This window comes from Aotus nancymaae, unplaced genomic scaffold (genome assembly GCF_030222135.1).
Source record: "Aotus nancymaae isolate 86718 unplaced genomic scaffold, 86718_ANA_hifiasm-v0.15.2.pri h1tg000003l, whole genome shotgun sequence".
NCBI classification, from domain to species: Eukaryota; Metazoa; Chordata; class Mammalia; order Primates; family Aotidae; genus Aotus; species Aotus nancymaae.
In genome coordinates this window covers 33,383,933-33,402,356 of record NW_026988414.1, presented here as the reverse complement: position 1 = coordinate 33,402,356, position 18,424 = coordinate 33,383,933, and the positions used below count along the sequence as shown (strand labels likewise).

The following is an 18,424-nucleotide window of genomic DNA, read 5'->3' as shown; positions in this document are numbered from 1 at the left end:
AAACATCTACTGTAAACAAACAAACAAACAAACAGTGTTTAATTAGGGGAGTGAACCAAGACAGAACTAAAAGATTGGGCGACAATAAAACATAAGGAAGACTTGGTCTCATGGAAGTTTTGATGTCCTTATGGTTGTTTAAGAGAAAAGCAGAGATACTTTTCTTAGCGTTAAGACTTAAAGTTAAATATGCAGAGTAAAGTTTCTGAAATGATTGCTGAATACATAGAATATATGACTCCCAAAACAGAAGAGGCTAAACATTGTTCAAACTAACGAATCTTCGGGTGATTATTTGTTGAACTTGTAAGACCCTGATTGTTAAAAGGTGTCTTCCCTTTACTGAGAAATCAAGGCTGTCTCCTTCCACAAATTAAATGAGATAATTCACATAAGTGCAGAACATGATGGTCAGGAACATAATCATAGCTCAAGATTTGCTCATTCTTCTCTTGCCCTTTCCCAAAAGGACCTACATGTTCCAATCAAATACACACACACACACACACACACACAAACAGCCTTATTGAAACAGAAATCACAAACCATACAATTCACCTATTTAAAGTGTACAATTCAGCTGGGTGTGGCGGCTCGTGCCTGTAATCCTAACACTTTGGGAGGCCAAGCAGGCAGATCTGAGGTCAGGAGTTCGAGACCACCCTGGTCAACATGGTAAATCCCCATCTTCACTAAAAATACAAAAGTTAGCTGTGTGTGGTGGTAATTCCAGCTACATGGGAGGCTGAGGCAGAGGGCTGCTTGAACCCGGGAGGCAGAGGTTGCAGTGAGCTCCAGCTTTTCAGGGCTGCTGCAACTTGGCCACTAGAACCTGGCAGACCCCTAGCTGCTCTTATACTGTATGCCTGTGTCAGAGTACTCCTTTTTTTTTTTTTGAGATGGAGTTTCGCTCTTGTTACCCAGGCTGGAGTGCAATGGTGCGATCTCAGCTCACTACAACCTCCGCCTCCTGGGTTCAAGCAATTCTCCTGCCTCAGCCTCCTGAGTAGCTGGGACTACAGGCGTGGGCCACCATGCCCAGCTCATTTTTGTATTTTTAGTAGAGACGGGGTTTCACCATGTTGACCAGGATGGTCTCGATCTCTTGACCTCGTGATCCACCCGCCTCGGCCTCCCAAAGTGCTGGGATTATAGGCGTGAGCCACTGCGCCCGGCCCAGAGTACTCCTTTCATTCATTGCTTGGCCGGGGTCTGCAGGATGGACCTGGAAGCCTAGCAGTATTAAGTCTTTTGATCCATGAACATGAGATATCTTTCCAGGTCTTTAAGCCTTTTTTTTTTTTTTTTTTTTTTTAGCAATGTTTGGTGTTTTCAGAGCATACATTTTGCATTACTTTTGTCAAATTTATTCCTAAATATATAATTCTTTTTCTAATATTGTGGATGGAATGCTTCTTAATTTTATTTTGGACTGTTCACTACAGGTGTATAGAAATACAACTGATATTTCTATATTGATCTTGAATCCTACAACCTTGCTGAACTAATTTCTTAGCTCTAATAGTTTTTCCTAAGGATTTTCTGTATACAAAAATCATGTCAACTGCAAATAAAGATAGTTTTATTTTTTTCCTTCCCAATCTGGATGCCTAATTTCATGTTCTTGCCTAATTGGCCTGGCTAAAGCCTCCAGAACAATGTTGAATAAAAACAGCCAGAATGAACATCCTTGTCTTATTCCTGATTTTAGGGAGAAAATATTCAGTCTTTTACCATTAAGTATGTTAGCTTTGTATTTTTCATTGATTCCCTTTAATAAGCTGGGGAAGTTTCCTTCTACCTTTTTTTTTTTTTAAAGACAGAGTTGCTCGGTCGCCCAAGTCGGAGTGCAGTGGTACAACCTGTGCCTCCTGGGTTCAAGCAATTCTCCTGCCTCAGCCTCCCGAGTAGCTGGGACTACAGGTGTACACCGCCATGGTCAGCTAATTTTTGTATTTTTAGTAGAGACGGGGTTTTGCCATATTGGCCAGGCTGGTCTCGAACTCCTGACCTCAGGTGATCCACCCAAAGTGCTAGGATTACAGGCATGAGCCACTGTGCCCAGCCTCCTTCTAGACTTTTAAAAAATGTATTTCTTTATTTCTTTAGTTATTATTTTATTGTTATTATTTAGAAACAGAGTGTGCCTCACTCCATTGCCCAGGCTGAAGTGTGGTGGCATGCTCATAGCTCACTGCGGTCTTGACCTCCTGGTCTCAAGTGATCCTTCCATTTCAGCCTACACAGTAGATGGGACTACAGGTATATGCCACCACACCCAGCTAATTTTTTGTAGAGATGGGGCTCACTACAGTTTTTTGTAGGCTGGTCTCAAACTCCTGGCCTCAACTGATCCTCCCACCTTGTCTTTGCAAAGTGCTGGGTTTACAGGCAAGAGCCACTGTGCCTGGCCCCTTCCCATCTTTGTGAGTGTTTTTATCACAAAGAGGTGTTGAATATTGTCAAATGCTTTTTCTCAGTCTACTGAAATGATGTGGCTTTTCATCTTTATCTTATTAATGTACCGTATTACATAAATTGAGTTTCAGATGTGAAACCAACCATGCATTCCTAAGATAAATCCTACTTCATGGTGGTATAATCCTTTTCATATGCTGCTGAATTCAGTTCGCTAGTATTTTGTTGAGAATTTTTACATGTGCCTTCATAAGGGATATTGGTCTGTACCTTTCTTATGATGTCTTTGTTTGGTTTTGGTATCAAAATAATATCAGCCTTATAGAATGAGTTGGGATGTGCCCCTTCCCTTCTATATTTTGGAAGGATCTGTGAAGAATTGGTATTCATTTTTCCTTAAATATTTGGTAGAATTCACCAATGAAGTCATTTGGTCCTGATTTTTTCTTCATGGGTAGTTTTTTACTTACTTATTTATTTATTTTGCTAATTCAATCCCTACTAATTAATGAGATATTTTCAGATTTTCTTCTTCTTTGAGTATATGTGTCTTCCTAGGAATTTGTCCATTTTCATCTAAGTTATCAAATTTCATCTAAGTATTCCCGTACAATCCTTTTTGTTTCTGTAAGGTGGAGAGCAATGCTCTCTTTTGTTCCTGACTTCAATCATTTGAGTCTTCTCTCCTTTCTCAGTCTGCCTAGCTAAAGATTTGTCAATTTTGTTGCTCTTTTCAAAGAACCACTATTTGATCTCAAACTTAGTTTAAAGCAAGATCCAGGTTTTGTTTTGTTTTGTTTTTTTGTATAGTTTGTCCCAGAATAAGAAAATAATGAGATTACACTTTCACGTATAGTACAGCTGAATGATAGAAGGAAAAATTCATCAGTTGAATTAAGAGCAGAGAAGAAATTAGAACTCAGCGCTCCCAAAACCTGATCTTTTGCTGTAACTACTAAAGGGTCCTATTACAAGGAGCCCCTGACTCCTTGGCCTAGTGACTTCCCTCTCCCAGTCTTGCTTTCCCTATCTGAAAATACAAGAATATAGTATCACTGAAGAGAATCATGATGATCAGGATGGCCACTACTACTTACTGAGCATCACTTTATTCTGGGTCCTATGCTGAGCCCTGTGACAGAATCCAATTCATGTGGCTTGTGGTTTGTGAAATCCACAAACTACATGAATTGGATGGGGACACAGGGCCACATCCCTACAGCTAGTGGCACTGGTTAGGTGGGGTAATCATCACTGCTGCCCACACTTCCCTTTAACCAGGAACTGCTCCTTTCCTGATATGTCCTGGGTCTCATAAGCAATCATTCCTGGGGTGTGGGAGAGCAAAGAAACCACAACTTTAGGGCAGTGAAAGGCCTTCTAAGCCCCTAGCACACATCTCCTCTGGTAATGGGGAGCTCACTAACTTCTGAAATAGTCTGGCTGGTCACCACCCAGCTAAACAACTATGCTTGGAAGAACTGTCTCCATTTTATAAACTTATCAACTTTGCTTGGAGCAGTTCATGGGCCATTTTCTGTTTAGGTTTAATTCCAGGTCTGCAAGGCCTGGCCAGCATAGGAGTGGTGGTCCTAAAGACTTGTTCTGGAAGGATAACCTTGGGCAAGCCAGTCATCCTCCCTGAGCCACAGTTTCCTCATGTGCAATGGGGATGATGAACATACCCATAATGAACACTGGATGGCCCCCTCCATGGCTCAAGTTCTAAGCGAAACACTATGATGCCTTTCACTAATTTAATCCTCCAAAGACCAATAAAGTTAAGTACTATTATCATCCCCATTGGACAGAGAGGAAAACAGATTCAAAGAGGATAAGTAACCAAAACCACAGAACAAGTAGGTGGTGGGGCTGAGCAGCCCTGGACGTCTAACTCCATGGTTTGAGAATGTAACCATGTGATGATATCACTTCACAGGTTTATCCAGACAACTCGAGAGCATAAAGCACCTAACATAGTGCAGTGCTCAGGAAGCTCCCTATCCCCTCCCCTGATTATGACATGGGCTCATGGGAGCACGAACAGCAAGCTCCAAGACCAGCCAGAGCAAAGGGGTGTAGGGCACAAAGGCAGCTCTGATCTCACCAAGTTGTCTGGGGCTCTTAGCAGCCCAGGGCACTTCTCTTGCAAAGTAGCCTGGCATTTTGTGTGGGCTACAAATTACAGGAGGGAAGTTGCTCTCTGACCCTCTGAAACTTCCTTCCTTTCTTGGTCTTCGTTTTTTTTTTTTCTTCACTGTCCTCTTAAGTGAATGAATTGAACCAAAGGTCTTTGCATTTTCTATGTTCCACTTCTGCTGCTGTGGCGTCTATCAGGCATAGGCTTAGCTTAATCTTGGTGAGACTGCCCTGGGCACATGCTGGCTGGATAGCTGGACTTCTCAGGCCCCCTCTCTACCTCAGCATGCTCCCAATGCACCTAGTTCCCCGCAGCTCCTCCCAACAGGTCATCTCCTGCAGGATGCCCTCCACAACCGCTCACCCTGGGGGGCTCAACCATGCCCTATACCCATCAAGCCTGTCTCTCCAGCTTAGCTCTCTCTCCTAGGCTCCAGGTCATTCCATCCAAATGCCTGTGGGGTAGCTCTACCCCCAGCCAGCAGACCCCAAAGAACACTTACCTTCTTTTCCCTAAAACTTGCCTCTTCGCTGGGTGTGGGGGCTTACGCCTATAATCCCAGCACTTTGGGAGGCTGAGGTGGGTGGATCACCTGAGGTCGGGAGTTCGAGACCAGCCTGACCAACATGGATAAACCCCGTCTCTACTAAAATTACAAAATTAGCCAGGTGTGGTGGCACATGCCTGTAATCCCAGCTGCTCGGGAGGCTGAGGCAGGAGAATCGCTTGAACCTGGGAGGCGGAGGTTGTGGTGGGCCAAGATTCCTTCAACTAGAGTAACAAGGGCAGCAGCAGCTAATATGTATTGCATGCTTAAGACTGCCAAGCACAGTTCTAAAGCAGTCTGCATGCATTAACCCATTTATTTACCATGCTAAGCTTATAAGGCAAGTACTATTGTATTTACATTTATTAACAAGGTAAGCAAAGCACTGAGAAACAACTTGTCAACAGCAGCACAGCCATGACTGGTAGAGTCAGGATACAAACCCAGGCAGTTTGCTTCCAAAGCCCAGGCCACACTGCTGCCTTTTATTTTTTATTTATTTATTTATTTTTTGAGACAGGGTCTCACTCTGCTGAGTGCTAGGATGCACTGGTATTATAATCACGGCTTACTGTAGCCTTTACTTCCTGGGCTTAAGTGATCCCCCTACCTCAGCCTCCCAGGTAGCTGGGATTATAGGCACATGCCACTATGCTTGACTAATTTCTTATTTTACTTTGTGGAGGCAGGGTCTCACCATGTTACCCAGGCTGGTTTTGAACTCCTGGCCTAAAGTGTTCCTCCTATCTTGGCCTCCCAAAGTGTTGGGATTACAAGCATGAATCACCACAGCTGGCCCATACTGCTACCTTCTTAGAAATTATCTAAACCAAAGCCTGACAATAGTAAGGTGTGTGTGTGTGTGTGTGTGTGTGTGTGTGCACGCGTGCATATGCACGCATATATATATAACACATTAAAAAAATAGTTGCGATATGATTGACACAATAAATTGCACGTTAAAAATGAATAATTTGATGCTTTTGACATGTATAGACATTTGTGAAACCATCACTATATCACATTCAACATGATCTCAATTATGCAATATGTATATAGAAAATGTAGAGGTAAGAGATATACCAAATGCTAAGAATATTTGTCTGGGTGATAGGATTATGGATAATTTTAAAAATACTTTATTGGCCAGGTTCAGTGGCTCATGCCTGTAATCCCAGCACTTTGGGAGGCCAAGGCAGGCGGATCACCTGAGGTCAGGAGTTTGAGACCAGCCTGGCCAAGATGGTGAAACCCCATCTCTACTAAAAATACAAAAATTAGCAGGCGTGGTGGCAGTTGCCTATAATCACAGCTACTTGGGAGGCTGAGGCAGGAGAATTGCTTGAACCTGAGAGGCTGAGGTTGCAGTGAGCCGAGATGGCCCCACTGCACTCTAACCTGGGAGACAAGAATGAAACTGTATCCAAAAAAAAGAAACTTTATTTATAACCAAGTGATCCTCCTGCTTCAGCCTTCCTAGTAGCTGGGACTGTGAGCCACCTCATCTAGTGGGTAATTTTTTATACCTTTCCAGATGTTTCTGATTTCCTACAATGAATGTATACTACTTTTCCAATAAGAACAATGAAGGTAATTTTTTTTTTTTTTGAGACAGAGTCTCACTGTTGTCAACCAGGCTGGAATGCAGTGGTATGATCTTGGCTCACTGCAACCTCTGCCTCCTGGGTTCAAGTGATTCTCCTGCCTCAACCTCCCAAATAGCTGGGATTACAGGCGCCCACCACCATGCTGGGCTAACTTTTGTATTTTTCATAGAGATGGGGTTTTGCCATGGTGGCCAGGCTGGTCTCAAACTCCTGACCTCCGGTGATCCGCCCGCCTTAGCCTCCCAAAGTGGTGGGATTACAGGCATGAGCTACTGCACCTGGCCAGATATAATACTTTAAAGTGATGATGTGATTAATTGAAAATAAAGCCCATAACCCTCTCCCCGGGCCCACTTCCCTGCAGGGGAATCATAGCAGGTCAAGCTCCACTGAACGGGCTGCCTGCACTTACTGTATTTCTGTTCCCAGGTGCTTGAGGGAAATATTCTGAAGGGCAGGGAAAGGCTGCAAGGCAGCTGCCTCACCCACCAGCCCAGTGGGTGTTTGCACAGGGCACAGGAACTCCTCCACCTCTGCCTCTTCTTGCCCTGGGAAGAAAGAAAAGGGAAATCAATCAGCCGGGGGCACTGCCCTTGGAAAGACTGGTCAGATGGGATGCTATGGGTGCAGCCCTGACTGGGAGCAGGCTGGAGTTGGAGAGTTGCAGGGGGAAGGTAGGTTGACAGCAGCAAAAGAGGCTTTTCACAAAATGCACTGCAGCCAGTAAAATGATGCATTTTGTTGGTATAGCCCTCCTGCAAATCCCTTAAAAATATGCAGACCTACAGTTAATTCTACATCTGAGAGTGCATCCTAAAGATGGAAATGCAGACAAAACTTTATGTGCCAAGAGGTTCATTCCAGCATTGTCACATAAGCCTCAAGTTGGAAAAGATCTAGAAAACTGGAATAGGTTAAGTATATCAGAATATCTTCATGCAATAGAATATTAATCATTTAAAACGATGTGACTAAATACTTATACACAGGGAAACCTGTATGGAATATATTAAGTGGAAAAAGCCAGATTAAAAAAAAAAATTGGAGGGCTGGGTGCTGTGGCTCACACCTGTAATCCCACCACTTTGGGAGGCTAAGGCGGGGGGTGGGGGTCACTTGAGCTGAAAGTTTGAGACCAACCCAGGCAACATGGCAAAACCCTATCTCTACAAAAAACAGAAAAATTAGCCGGGTGTGGTGGTTCGTGCCTGTAGTCCCAGCTACTCTGGAGGCTGAAGTGGGTGGATCGCTTGAGCCCAGGAGGTAGAGGATGCAGTGAGCTGAGATGGCACCACTGCACTCCAGCCTGGGCAACAGAGCAAGACCCTGTCTCAAAAAAAAAAAAGAAAAAAGAAAAAACAATTGGGGTTATAGTATTATCTCAATTGTACAGAAAAAGTCTCAAAGAAATATACTCCACAATCTTAACAGTGGTTTGAGCTGCATGATGGGATTTGAAGTGAGAAGGCTATTCTTGTTGTTTTTTAACTTTTTCCCAAATTTTTGGGAAAAAATTACTTATAAACAGAAAATGAATATTTGTCAAAAATAGATGTTTATAAAGAGATTTTAAAACACAGGCAAATATTAGGGTCACACTACTAAGTATCAAAAATAATTAGTAGGACATTTTATAGTATTAAATGATCTGAAACATGTTTAAATAAAAGGCAGGCAGGAGGCCGTAACATAAGGTCAACACTGGCTGCCTCTCGGTGACAGGATTATAGTTCTTTTTTTTTAGTCTTCCAAATGTGCTGTTTAAACAATGATTCTTCTACGAGTGACTTCAAAATGTTTAATGCTAAGCAAGCTTTCAAGGCTAAGGTAACTACCTGAAGTATAAGAGAGGAGGTAAAATATTTAGAAATTAACTTTGAGTGCTAGAAAAGGGGAAAAGAGCCAGGACCACTTATGGGGTGGTATGAGCTTGATGAGACAGGCCCTGAGACTTTCCACTTGGAGCCCTCTTACTGGGAGACTGAAATATTTAGGAGTGGAGAATTGCTTTTGCACTATATCTGCAAAAAGGGTGTAGGTATAAAAATATTAAATATAATGATGGGGGCTGGGAGAGCTGTTCAATCTACTTAAGAAACTTTACAATAATTCAAACAACAACAGACAGTATATTTGTAAATTCCTAACAGGCTCCATCAGATCTGGCAGGATGGCCAGTACTCGCACTCCTCAAATCCACCTCTTTGAGGTCCTCTCTTCAATTAATCCTCTCACCAAATATGGACTGGGTGTTTACCCTGAGGCTTGCAAGTGGGGCTGGAGAAAGTGAGATGAATCAAAGCAGAAACTCACAGCCTAAGGAGCCAGGAAGAAAGAAAGGCACACATGGGGAACCCTGGGTGCTGGGGTAAGGGCAGCTCTGGAAGGTGGAGACAGAGTCTTTCCAATCCAGGTCAGGGAAAACTTCCTGGAGGAGGGGCACTGCAGCTGGGCCTTAAAGACTGGATTTGATTTGGACCTGCAGGAGGGCCAGGAAGGATCTTTCTGTGCAGAGCATACAGGCAACAGTAAGGGGCTTCAGACCCAGAGCTGAGTTTGTGGGAGGAAGGCAGGCAAGATGGGGTGGGGAAGGTCAAACAGAAGAGGGTGTGGGTAAGTGGCTGGACCTCATCACGATGGAAACCAGAGCCCCTGGGGGTTTGAGCAAGAGGCTGAAAAACTGAATCTGGCTTTGGGTGGAGGACCTGAAGCTGAGCCCTGTTTCTGTGGGGAGGGTGCGGTAACCTGTTTGCAAATCACTTTAAAAAAAACAACAACAAGAGGCCGAGCGTTGTGGCTCATGCCTGTAATCCCAGCACTTTGGGAGGCCGAGGCAGGCAGATCACCTGAGGTTGGGAGTTTGAGACCAGCCGGACCAACATGGAAAAACTCTATCTCTACTAAAAATACAAAATTAGCCAGGTGTGGTGGCAAGTGCCTGTAATCCTAGCTACTTGAGAGGCCAAAGCAGGAGAATTGCTTGATCCTGGGAGGTTGAGGTTGCAGTGAGCTGAGATCGCACCACTGCATACCAGCCTGGGAAACAAGAGCAAAACTCCATCTCAACAACAACAAAAAGAATAAAAGAAAAACAAGAATAATACTCTCTACCTTGTCTCCTTCAGAGTTAAAGTACACAAAAATGTTTAGAAAGCCATAAAGCCCCATATTATGGACTTACATCTTTCAAAGTAGCCTTTAAGCCAGACTCTAAGCTGATTCAAAATAAATAAAATTTTCTTATTTATCAATACTTTAACCATCTCATTCTCCTTCAAAGCAAACCAAAAAAACTTAGTTTTTCTAAGATTTTGGTATCTTAGCAAGTACTTCCCTAACTGTTAATGTCTGTTTTCCTGTAAGAGCCACCTGTGGCCCTAGGTCAACTCTGAGACTACACAGAGCCAAGTCCTGGGTTTTGTTTTTGTTTTTGTTTTTGTTTTATCACTGTTGGGTTTTACCAATAAGGAAATAGCAACTCAGAGAGGGTGAGTTTTGTGGCCAAGGTCAAAGCTAGCAGGTGACACAGTTATAGACTCAAATGCAGTCCTCACTTTTGCTTTTCCCACTAAACTGTGTGGCTTATCAGAGCAGCCTTTCTAACAAGCAGATCATCTAAGACAGGAGGGGTTGCCGATGAAGACATAAGCTCCCAGTGCAAAGGAGTGTGCAAGGCACATGACGCCGATGCCACAACAGAGACCAGCACTTCCCGCAGGAGGCAGAATCGATGACCTGAGGCTTTGGTTGGGGACACCCTGGAGAAATGCCCTCCATGAGTGATTGTACAGAGAATTTTCAGAAGCATTTATTTGTAATTCTCCTTTTGCTTGAGCTCTGAGGGTTGCCCCACCACCAGTGGGAAGAAGTCACTGCCTAGACAAAAACAGGGCCTGACCCAGGAGGTCACTGCCTCCCTAGAGGGCCCTGGACAGATGCCTGGCTGCTCCTCAGCTTCGGGAGGGCAGGTTATGAGTCGGGAGCCTAGGGTTTGAATTTCAGCACTGACATTTTCTTACTACATGACCTAGGACAGGTCTCTTGACCTCGTTGAGCCTTAGTTTCCTGGTCTATGAAATGGAAATAGTACCAACTACCCTATAAAATTGTTGTGAGGATTAAATAAGATGATGCATGTAAAACGTTGGGGCAGCAGGCACATTTCATGAAGGTACACATTTATACAGGTTCTCTGTAAACTGTAACTTACTGTGGCAACCTGCTATTCTTATTATTATAAATCTCTTGGGTTCCCTATGATCTTTCTTGGCTCTGCAGAGATCATTGTTTAGGTTAAGTATAACATAAAGCTGTAAATGCTTAAAAGCAGGAGAGAACATGCCTTGCAGATGGCTCAAAAGCAGTGATGAGACACTTTTTACCAGGAATCTCTGACTCAAAGTCACACATGGGTCAGGAGGTTTTCAATGACCCAGAAGTGGGCCCCTGCTTCCTCAGGAAGGGTGGAGGCTGGCAAGGTGGGGCAGCCTGCTCCACATGGCTAATCCAGACCTTGCTGACTTGCCCAAGACACCAGAAACGTCTTTCTGCAGGGGCTGGGAAGGTTTTGCTGGACCCTGGGTCTTGGAGGAGAGTGCAGGCTTGCTGCAAGGCAAGGAAAGACTTCAAGAAGAGAAGCTCAGGTCCCTGCTTCCTGAGTGTTGGGCAGCATCCTCCTCAGGAGATGGAGACCCAGGTCATTACAGCAACTCCATCCCTTTCTCCAATGCCCACAGCAGGGGCTGACCTAGAAGAGGCCCACTGTGTGCAAGCAAAGCCATAGAATTAAAGAACCTGCAACAGGTTCACCACAGCAGAAGAGGGCTGAGGATCCCAGAGCCATGCTTCCACAATCTGCTTCTTCACATTTCAGTTCAAGACACATAGGAATTCTATTATTGCAAAGGTTTCTCCTGGTGTCTAGTCTGAGGCTGACCTTTGCAGCAGCATCAATTTAGGCCATAGTATTATGCAAAGCCAGGACTGTCTGGCTCCCTGGCAGATGAGGATGGGGGGCTGGAGGAGAATGCAGAAGCAAGGACACCCTTCAAAAGAAATTCCAAAGAAATGACTAATGATTATTAAGAATAAAAGGAAGAGTTATTATAACAGTAATAGCACACATATATGTGTGTGTATATACTATTATGATAGTAACAGCATGGGTGTGTTGTATACACAGTCAAGTACACACCAAATAACAGTATTATTAGGATGACTCCCATGTATTGAGCAATTACTATGTGCTTGAAGTTATGTTAAGAGATTTACATTTTTTTCCTTCTTTATTTTTTTTAAGACGGGGTTTCACCACGTTGGTCAGGCTGGTCTTGAACTCCCGACCTCAGGTGATCTGCCCGCCTTGGCCTCCAAAGTGCTTGGATTACAGGCGTGAGCCACCGCGCCTGGCCGGGGATTTACATTTCTTTCCTCATTTAATTATAAAGTTCAGTGTATTCACTCCACAAATATCCAATGTGCCAGGCAGGTCATCAGGGAGGTAACACAAGCAACAACAAAAAATCGGTTCCACCCTTAAGGGCTAGCAGGTGGAGATGAACAAGGACGGGGTAATTATTAACAGAACACAATGGAACAGGTGTCCCTTGAAGTGTTTGAAAAAAGTGTTGAGGGCCCAGAGAGAATCCAGCTGGCAAAGTCTGAGAAGGCTTCCAGGAGGAGGCTGGCAAGAGGAGGAGGCAATGCTGTAGCTTGGCCATAGAGAATAAGCAAGAATTTGCCAGACAAAGAAGAGAGAGAGCAGAGACTCTGCTGAAGCATCAAGTCCAAGGGGGGAACTGGGGGAGCAGGCAGAGGTGAGATCGGGAGGGATGGGCCCTGGGTGCCGAGTGCAGGAATTGGGTGGTGGATGGCTGTGGATGGCAGTGACAGGTTCAGGTTTTCACTTAAGAAAGCTCACTCAGGATGCTGAGAGGGGGATGAGTTCTGGCACAGGACTGCACATAGGGACACTGGAGAGGAGGCCGCTGTGATTTTGAGAGATGAGGTCTGACCTGGGTGGTGGCAGTGAGAAAGGCCTGCGTCTGATGTGTGGGTCAGAGGGCAAAAATGGCCACCACAGTGATTGACTGGACTCACTGGGTGAAACTGAGGAAGGGTGGAGGGCAACTCTTAGTGGGTACATGGGGGAAAATCTACCAAAGGGAGGGAAGGGAAAGGGGAAGAAGGGTCAGAAGAGATGCACTCAGCTTTGGACATGCACGGCACCCAGGTACAGAGGTCCAGGAGGTACCTGGTAACAAGTCCTCCCCTTGCCTATTTGGCCTCCCTGTCAACTGAACATGAAGCACTTTAGACACTCTGTGGCTTTGTGCTGGGACCTGATTTTCCGTGTTCTTGCAGGGGTAGCTGTGAGGTGGTCCATACCGATCCTAAAACCTGCCAATCATGTTCCTGGCTGCAGCACGGGGGTGGGAGGGTGTGAGCTCATGGACTTCTCCACGTTGGGAGGATCCAGGATTTGGGATCAGGAAACTTCATTTGTGAGTCATCTGGGGGGAAAAGATCCTATCTTATGGAAACACCAGCGATAAAAATCACTGATCTACCCAACTCATGACACAAATCTACAACACTGCATTTTCTCATTAACCTCCTCACGGCAACTCTGTGAAACTCTCATTTCTTGAGGCCTTCCATACTGGTCATCATAATAGTAGCTAACATGTATTGGGCTCTGACCACGTGCAGGCATTGTTCTAACCATTTTAGGTGTATGAATTCATTTAATCTTCATAAAATCCCTAAGAAGCAGGAATAATTTATAAACCTCATCTTATGGGGAAGGAAACAAGCTCAGAAAGGTTAAACAACTTGCTTAAAATCATATAGGACTAGGGTCTGAACCCAGGCAATCTGGCCTCAGCCCCAATTCTTGCCCTAACTAATCTTGAGTCAGATCCCTGGCTCTCTGCTTCCTTAGCGGAGGGTTCCTCCCTCTCATTCCCAGCAGGAAGGTAAATGCTTAATCACCAGAGCCCTGGGTGTGTGGGCAGGCGGGTAGCCCATTGGGTACCTAGCTCCAGGTGCAGGGTGGGCCCATTCCCAGCCAGGGCGGCGTCAGGGGCGGCGGGAAGTGGCGGCGGGCTGTTGTGGAACTCCCAGCGCTTCATCTGCAGCTGCTGCAGCCAGTACAGCATGACTTGCTTGGTGGCGGCCTGAGAAGCACAAGGATTAGTTGGCAAGGCCCTGTGCCTGCAGGGTGGCACTGGGTGTGGGAAGAGGGGAAGGTTGTGGGGGGCTTAAGAATGCTCTCTTTCCCAGAATAAAAAGGTCACTGTAGGTATGTCCCCGTCTCTGAAATACCACATGCTTCCTGGCCACAGAAAATCATCAGGCTCTGGTCTCCCACTCAGATCCTTAGCTTCTCTGGGCCTCAGTTTCCTCATCTGTACTATGGTGACAATAACACTTATTGCATAGGACAATGAGGATGCAATGAGACAAGGGTATCACACAGTATCTGACACACAGTAGGTGCTCAAACTGTGCTCACTTTGAGAGAGGAATTTGGAGGTGCTGTGAGAGAGGGGAGGTGCACTGAATTCTGATTTGGATGGGGTCCTGGTACCATCATCATCTCCCAGGTGAGACGGTATCTCACCTGTGTGACATCTCCAAGTCTTTGCTGCCTTTTGTGGAATGGGGTTAATCCTTCTTGCCTTGGGGATGGACTGGTATCATGAATATGAATGGGAACTAGAAAGCCACATGCACATTGTTGACAGCATGGTAGCACCTTCCAGGTGCTCTGGCCCTCCAAACAAGTTCATGGTAAATGCTGGTCATAAGTCTCCCAGCACTGGCTGGTCCAAACACACACTTTCACATCCAATTAACTCCCTGGATTCTCTAGGAGGGAGGCAAGGCAGGAGTGAGCAGCAGCCCTTTCTACAGATGGAGAAACTAGGGAGCTGAAGCCGCCCAGGCATGCGGTGGTAGAGCTGGTCCCAGAACCCAGACCTCCTACTTGTAGACCAGAACCCTGGTCTAGAAGTTGAATTTTATGGCCAGGAGATTGGTGGCTTCATAAAGAAGGCCTGAGATCAGTTGAGGTGGGTTGCAGAAGATGGACAGCTCATGGGCATGGATGGGGAATCTCACAGAGCTGCCTGCAATCAAGGCCTCATGTGTACAGCAGCAGGCTACATGGCAACAGCAGCAAGCTCCCTGTTGCAGGGGTTCACTGGTGTGCACTATGCCAGGGGTGACTGTGAAAGAGAGAGACTCTCAGGCTCTCATGCAGGTATCAGTAAGATAAATGATGCCTACCAGTGTTATCTTTTCACGCACTCTCCCAGAGAGACCACAGCACCTCCCTGGTCTTCACCATGACCTTAACGCTGATGAGCCCCAGCCAAACCCAAATACTCCATTTTATTAATTCACTTGACCAGGGTATACTGAGCACTGATGTATGTGTCAGAGATAGTGCTAGGCACTGAATACAGGGGTGAGGCAACACACATGGTCCCTATCCTTTTGGAACTTGAGAGTCTCCTGCAGGGGACATGCACCTGGATGTTCCATGGCTCCTCATCCTGAGTTCCCTCCTGTCAGTGACTGATCCAACCAGGCAGTCAGCCAGTCACCCCAGCCACTCCTGACATCTCCCCTATTCTACTTCTCTACTATCCCGAGCCACCTCCATTGTCCCCCTCCCCACAGCCACAGCTCTGGTTCAGCTGTCACTCTCTCCTGATTACCAGCCTTGCCATTCCCCTAGTTTCTTCTCTACCTAATAGCCAGTCTGGGCTTTTGCTACTTGGCCTAACTCGCCAATGCCCCACCCTCCGGTCTGCTCTTCAACTGTATCCTTTGAGCCTCTCTTTCCGGTTTGTGCGATTTGCCTGGACACTCAGGGCTGTATCATGTATCATGGTTTCCTACCTTTGCCCACGGCGCTCTCTTGGCCTGGAATACCTTTCTACCTCTTGTCTGCTTGCCAAATACCTATTTCTTCTTTCAAGCCTCGGGTATGTTCCTCCTCCAGATGCCTTTCTGGCTATCTCCTTCTACTCAGTGCAACTGACAACTCTTTCTTGCAGACTTATTGCAGTGTCTCTACAGAACATCTTAGGGTGCATGCCAGTTTCTCTGTCAGTCTCTCCCACCAGATTTTAAGCTGTTTGAGAACTAGGGGCAGGGGTGCTTTACCTCCACATCCCAGAGCCTAGCACAGAGCCAGGACCAATGGAATAGTATTATAAAGACCAAGTGTTGGAGACCTTGTATACAGCAGTCAACCTGTGGAAGAGATATACAGACCCAGGAACCACATGACCTTGAAAATGCCTCCCCTGGCCAGGGATTCCTGAGTTTCATTATTTTAACAAAGTCCCCCAGCCTGGTCACCAGCCAAGCCCAGTCAGTAAAGGGAAACTGAATCTGTGGGCATTCATAGATACCTGTTTAGCTGGAGGTGGAGTGGGAGGGGTGGAAAGATGGGGGTGGGGTAGGAAAGGCTATCTCCTGGCACATTCCTTTCTGATGCCCATAGAACACTTAGCCCAGATCTGTCTTTCCAATTAAGTTATGGGACACTTCCTCTTGACATGAGCACTCTGACCTTGGTTCCATCACCTTGTGTATGTATGTATGTTTATTCAACAAAAAATTCTTAAGTACCCCACTAGGTACCAGGCTATATTCTAGGTGATGAAATTAATTCAACAATTTGTACATGCCTGTGATGTGTCAAATGCTTACAAACCACCTAGGTTCTGAGAGGTTAAGTAACTTGTCCAGGGTCACACAGCTAGTAGGTAGCAAACATACAATTTGAATCCAAGCCCGTCTGATCTCAAAGAATGTGGCTTTTCTACTGCTTTAGGTTTTCTCAATTAAACATGATGATAAAACAAAACCTACTCCTTGTGGCTGATAGGAAAACAGGTTTAGACATGCCGAGCTGAACAAACTAGGCTGATCAGTGAAACCTGTGTTTATCTTCCTAATCTCTGCCAATCTCTTCTCAGCATTCACTGCCCTTGGCCAAAACATCAAGAAAAGGATATCAGAATCCTGGCATTGACAGAGGATTGCAAAGACCATATTTTGACTTACTTAGGTCCCAGGTAAGAAAGTTAAGGTAACTGCACCGTCAGGCACACCCAAAAGTAAAAGTTTTGATTCAGCACTGAGAGGTAGAAAGACTACGGGATTCCAAGTTACTTCACTCTCTAGATGCACGACCTCGGGCCAGTCCCTTCATCTCCCTCTGACTCAGCTTCTTGATCCGTAAAATGGGTCTGTCCTCCCTGCCTTGTGGGAATCCAATTAGGAAATGGGTGTGAATGCACTTTGGAAAGCACAAACTTCTTAGAACACGTCGGTGACGACAGTTCCAGTCAATTCACTGTGTCCACCACACACTCGCGCCCAGCCGTGCCCTGAGAAAAGGGAACCTCACGCGGCTGGGAAGGAGAAAGTCCTTCCAGGAACTTACCTTCAGGGTAATAACCCGGCTGGGAGTCTCGATTTCGAAGATCCCCTCCTCAGCGTCCGCCTTGCAGTCAAACACTGCACTGGAGAGGTCGATGCTGTCCAAGGGATTAGCATCCTGCGCGGTCCGCGAGTAATACAGCTGACATTTCCTTTCGTCGTAGAAGAACCAGCGGGATTTCCAGCCCCGGATGGGCCCTTTGCCTCCCAACTTACTTAAATACCCACAGAGTTTCTTGGGGACCGCCTCCAGGGACGGGGCGCAGCCCCCCAATTCTTCCTCCAGAGGCAGCACTTGTGGGTCCCCGGCAGACTCTTCGGACCCGGGGGCGAAGGAGCTGGACTCAGAGGCGTCCTCCCCGGCGCCCTCCATCGCTGCCAGCTGGAGACCGCGGAAGGACGAGGGATCCGCGGGACCACCAGGGACAAATTTCGGAGACTCGGTGGGCACCTTCCCAAAGGGAGACACCTGGGCGGGACGGAGTCGGCTGCGGACCCGCCCCCAGGACGCCACAGTGTCGGAACTGGCCGCCGCGCGTGCGCCTCGAAAGGCGGCTGGCCACGCCCCGCAGCCCTGTGTTGACTCCCCCCACGGCCCGGCTGCTTCCGGCTTTTTCTCCGCGCCTGTCAGCCATCTTTACTGAGGGCAGCCGTGCTGCCTGGCTTCAGGTTAAAGACCTGGTGGCACCGAGTTAGGTTAACCGCGGACACAGAAGCCTGTCCCTGAGTACACTTTCCTGGTAGTTCGCATAGTCACCTAGAAAGATGGTGCTTTCTTGCACCGGATGGGCCGCTTGTTTTCTCCCTGTGCCGCGCGGGTCACCGTCGGACGGCGCATCACGCGGCCATTGGCTGAAAGGAACGTCGCTGGGAGGGCCCTCTTCCGGCGCCACCCAGGCCCCGCGGCTCCGGAGCTCTGTCTGACCCTCTTCTCCCCGGTGTTCTTTCAGCCCCCTCAGTGACGCAGCGAACGGCCCTCTTGTCCCTCGCCTGACCGCAGTGGCCTCCCCAGCATTCTGTCCTGGCTCCCATTCGCCTCCTGACAGCGCTGGTCGTTTTGCTTGGGGCACCCAGGCGCGGCCGCTGCGCTGCGGAAACCCAGTGCCACTCCTGGGGCATAGTTGGGTGCAGTAAAAATAAACGATTGTCCATTTATATCTTGTTATTGTTATCATTATTTTCAGAGAGTGTGGCTCTGTCACCCAGGCTGGAAGTGCGGTGGCGCGATCAGAGCTCACTGCGCGGGCT

General features: G+C 46.7%; 1 protein-coding gene across 2 annotated transcripts in view; it reads right to left on the bottom strand.

Moving 5' to 3' along the window:
- Positions 1-17,669, bottom strand: part of TBC1D2 (TBC1 domain family member 2) — a 56,005-nt gene extending 38,336 nt beyond the window's left edge. For both annotated transcript variants that reach the window (XM_012475772.2, XM_021665498.2), the window contains exons 1-3: positions 17,181-17,669; positions 13,749-13,890; positions 7,125-7,260 (exon numbers count right to left, since the gene is read on the bottom strand). In XM_012475772.2, coding sequence (XP_012331195.2) covers positions 7,125-7,260; positions 13,749-13,890; positions 17,181-17,549 — 647 coding nt within the window. In that variant the 5' untranslated portion in view covers positions 17,550-17,669. The remainder of the gene's footprint in view (positions 1-7,124; positions 7,261-13,748; positions 13,891-17,180) is intronic.
- Between the last annotated feature and the right edge of the window lie 755 nt (positions 17,670-18,424).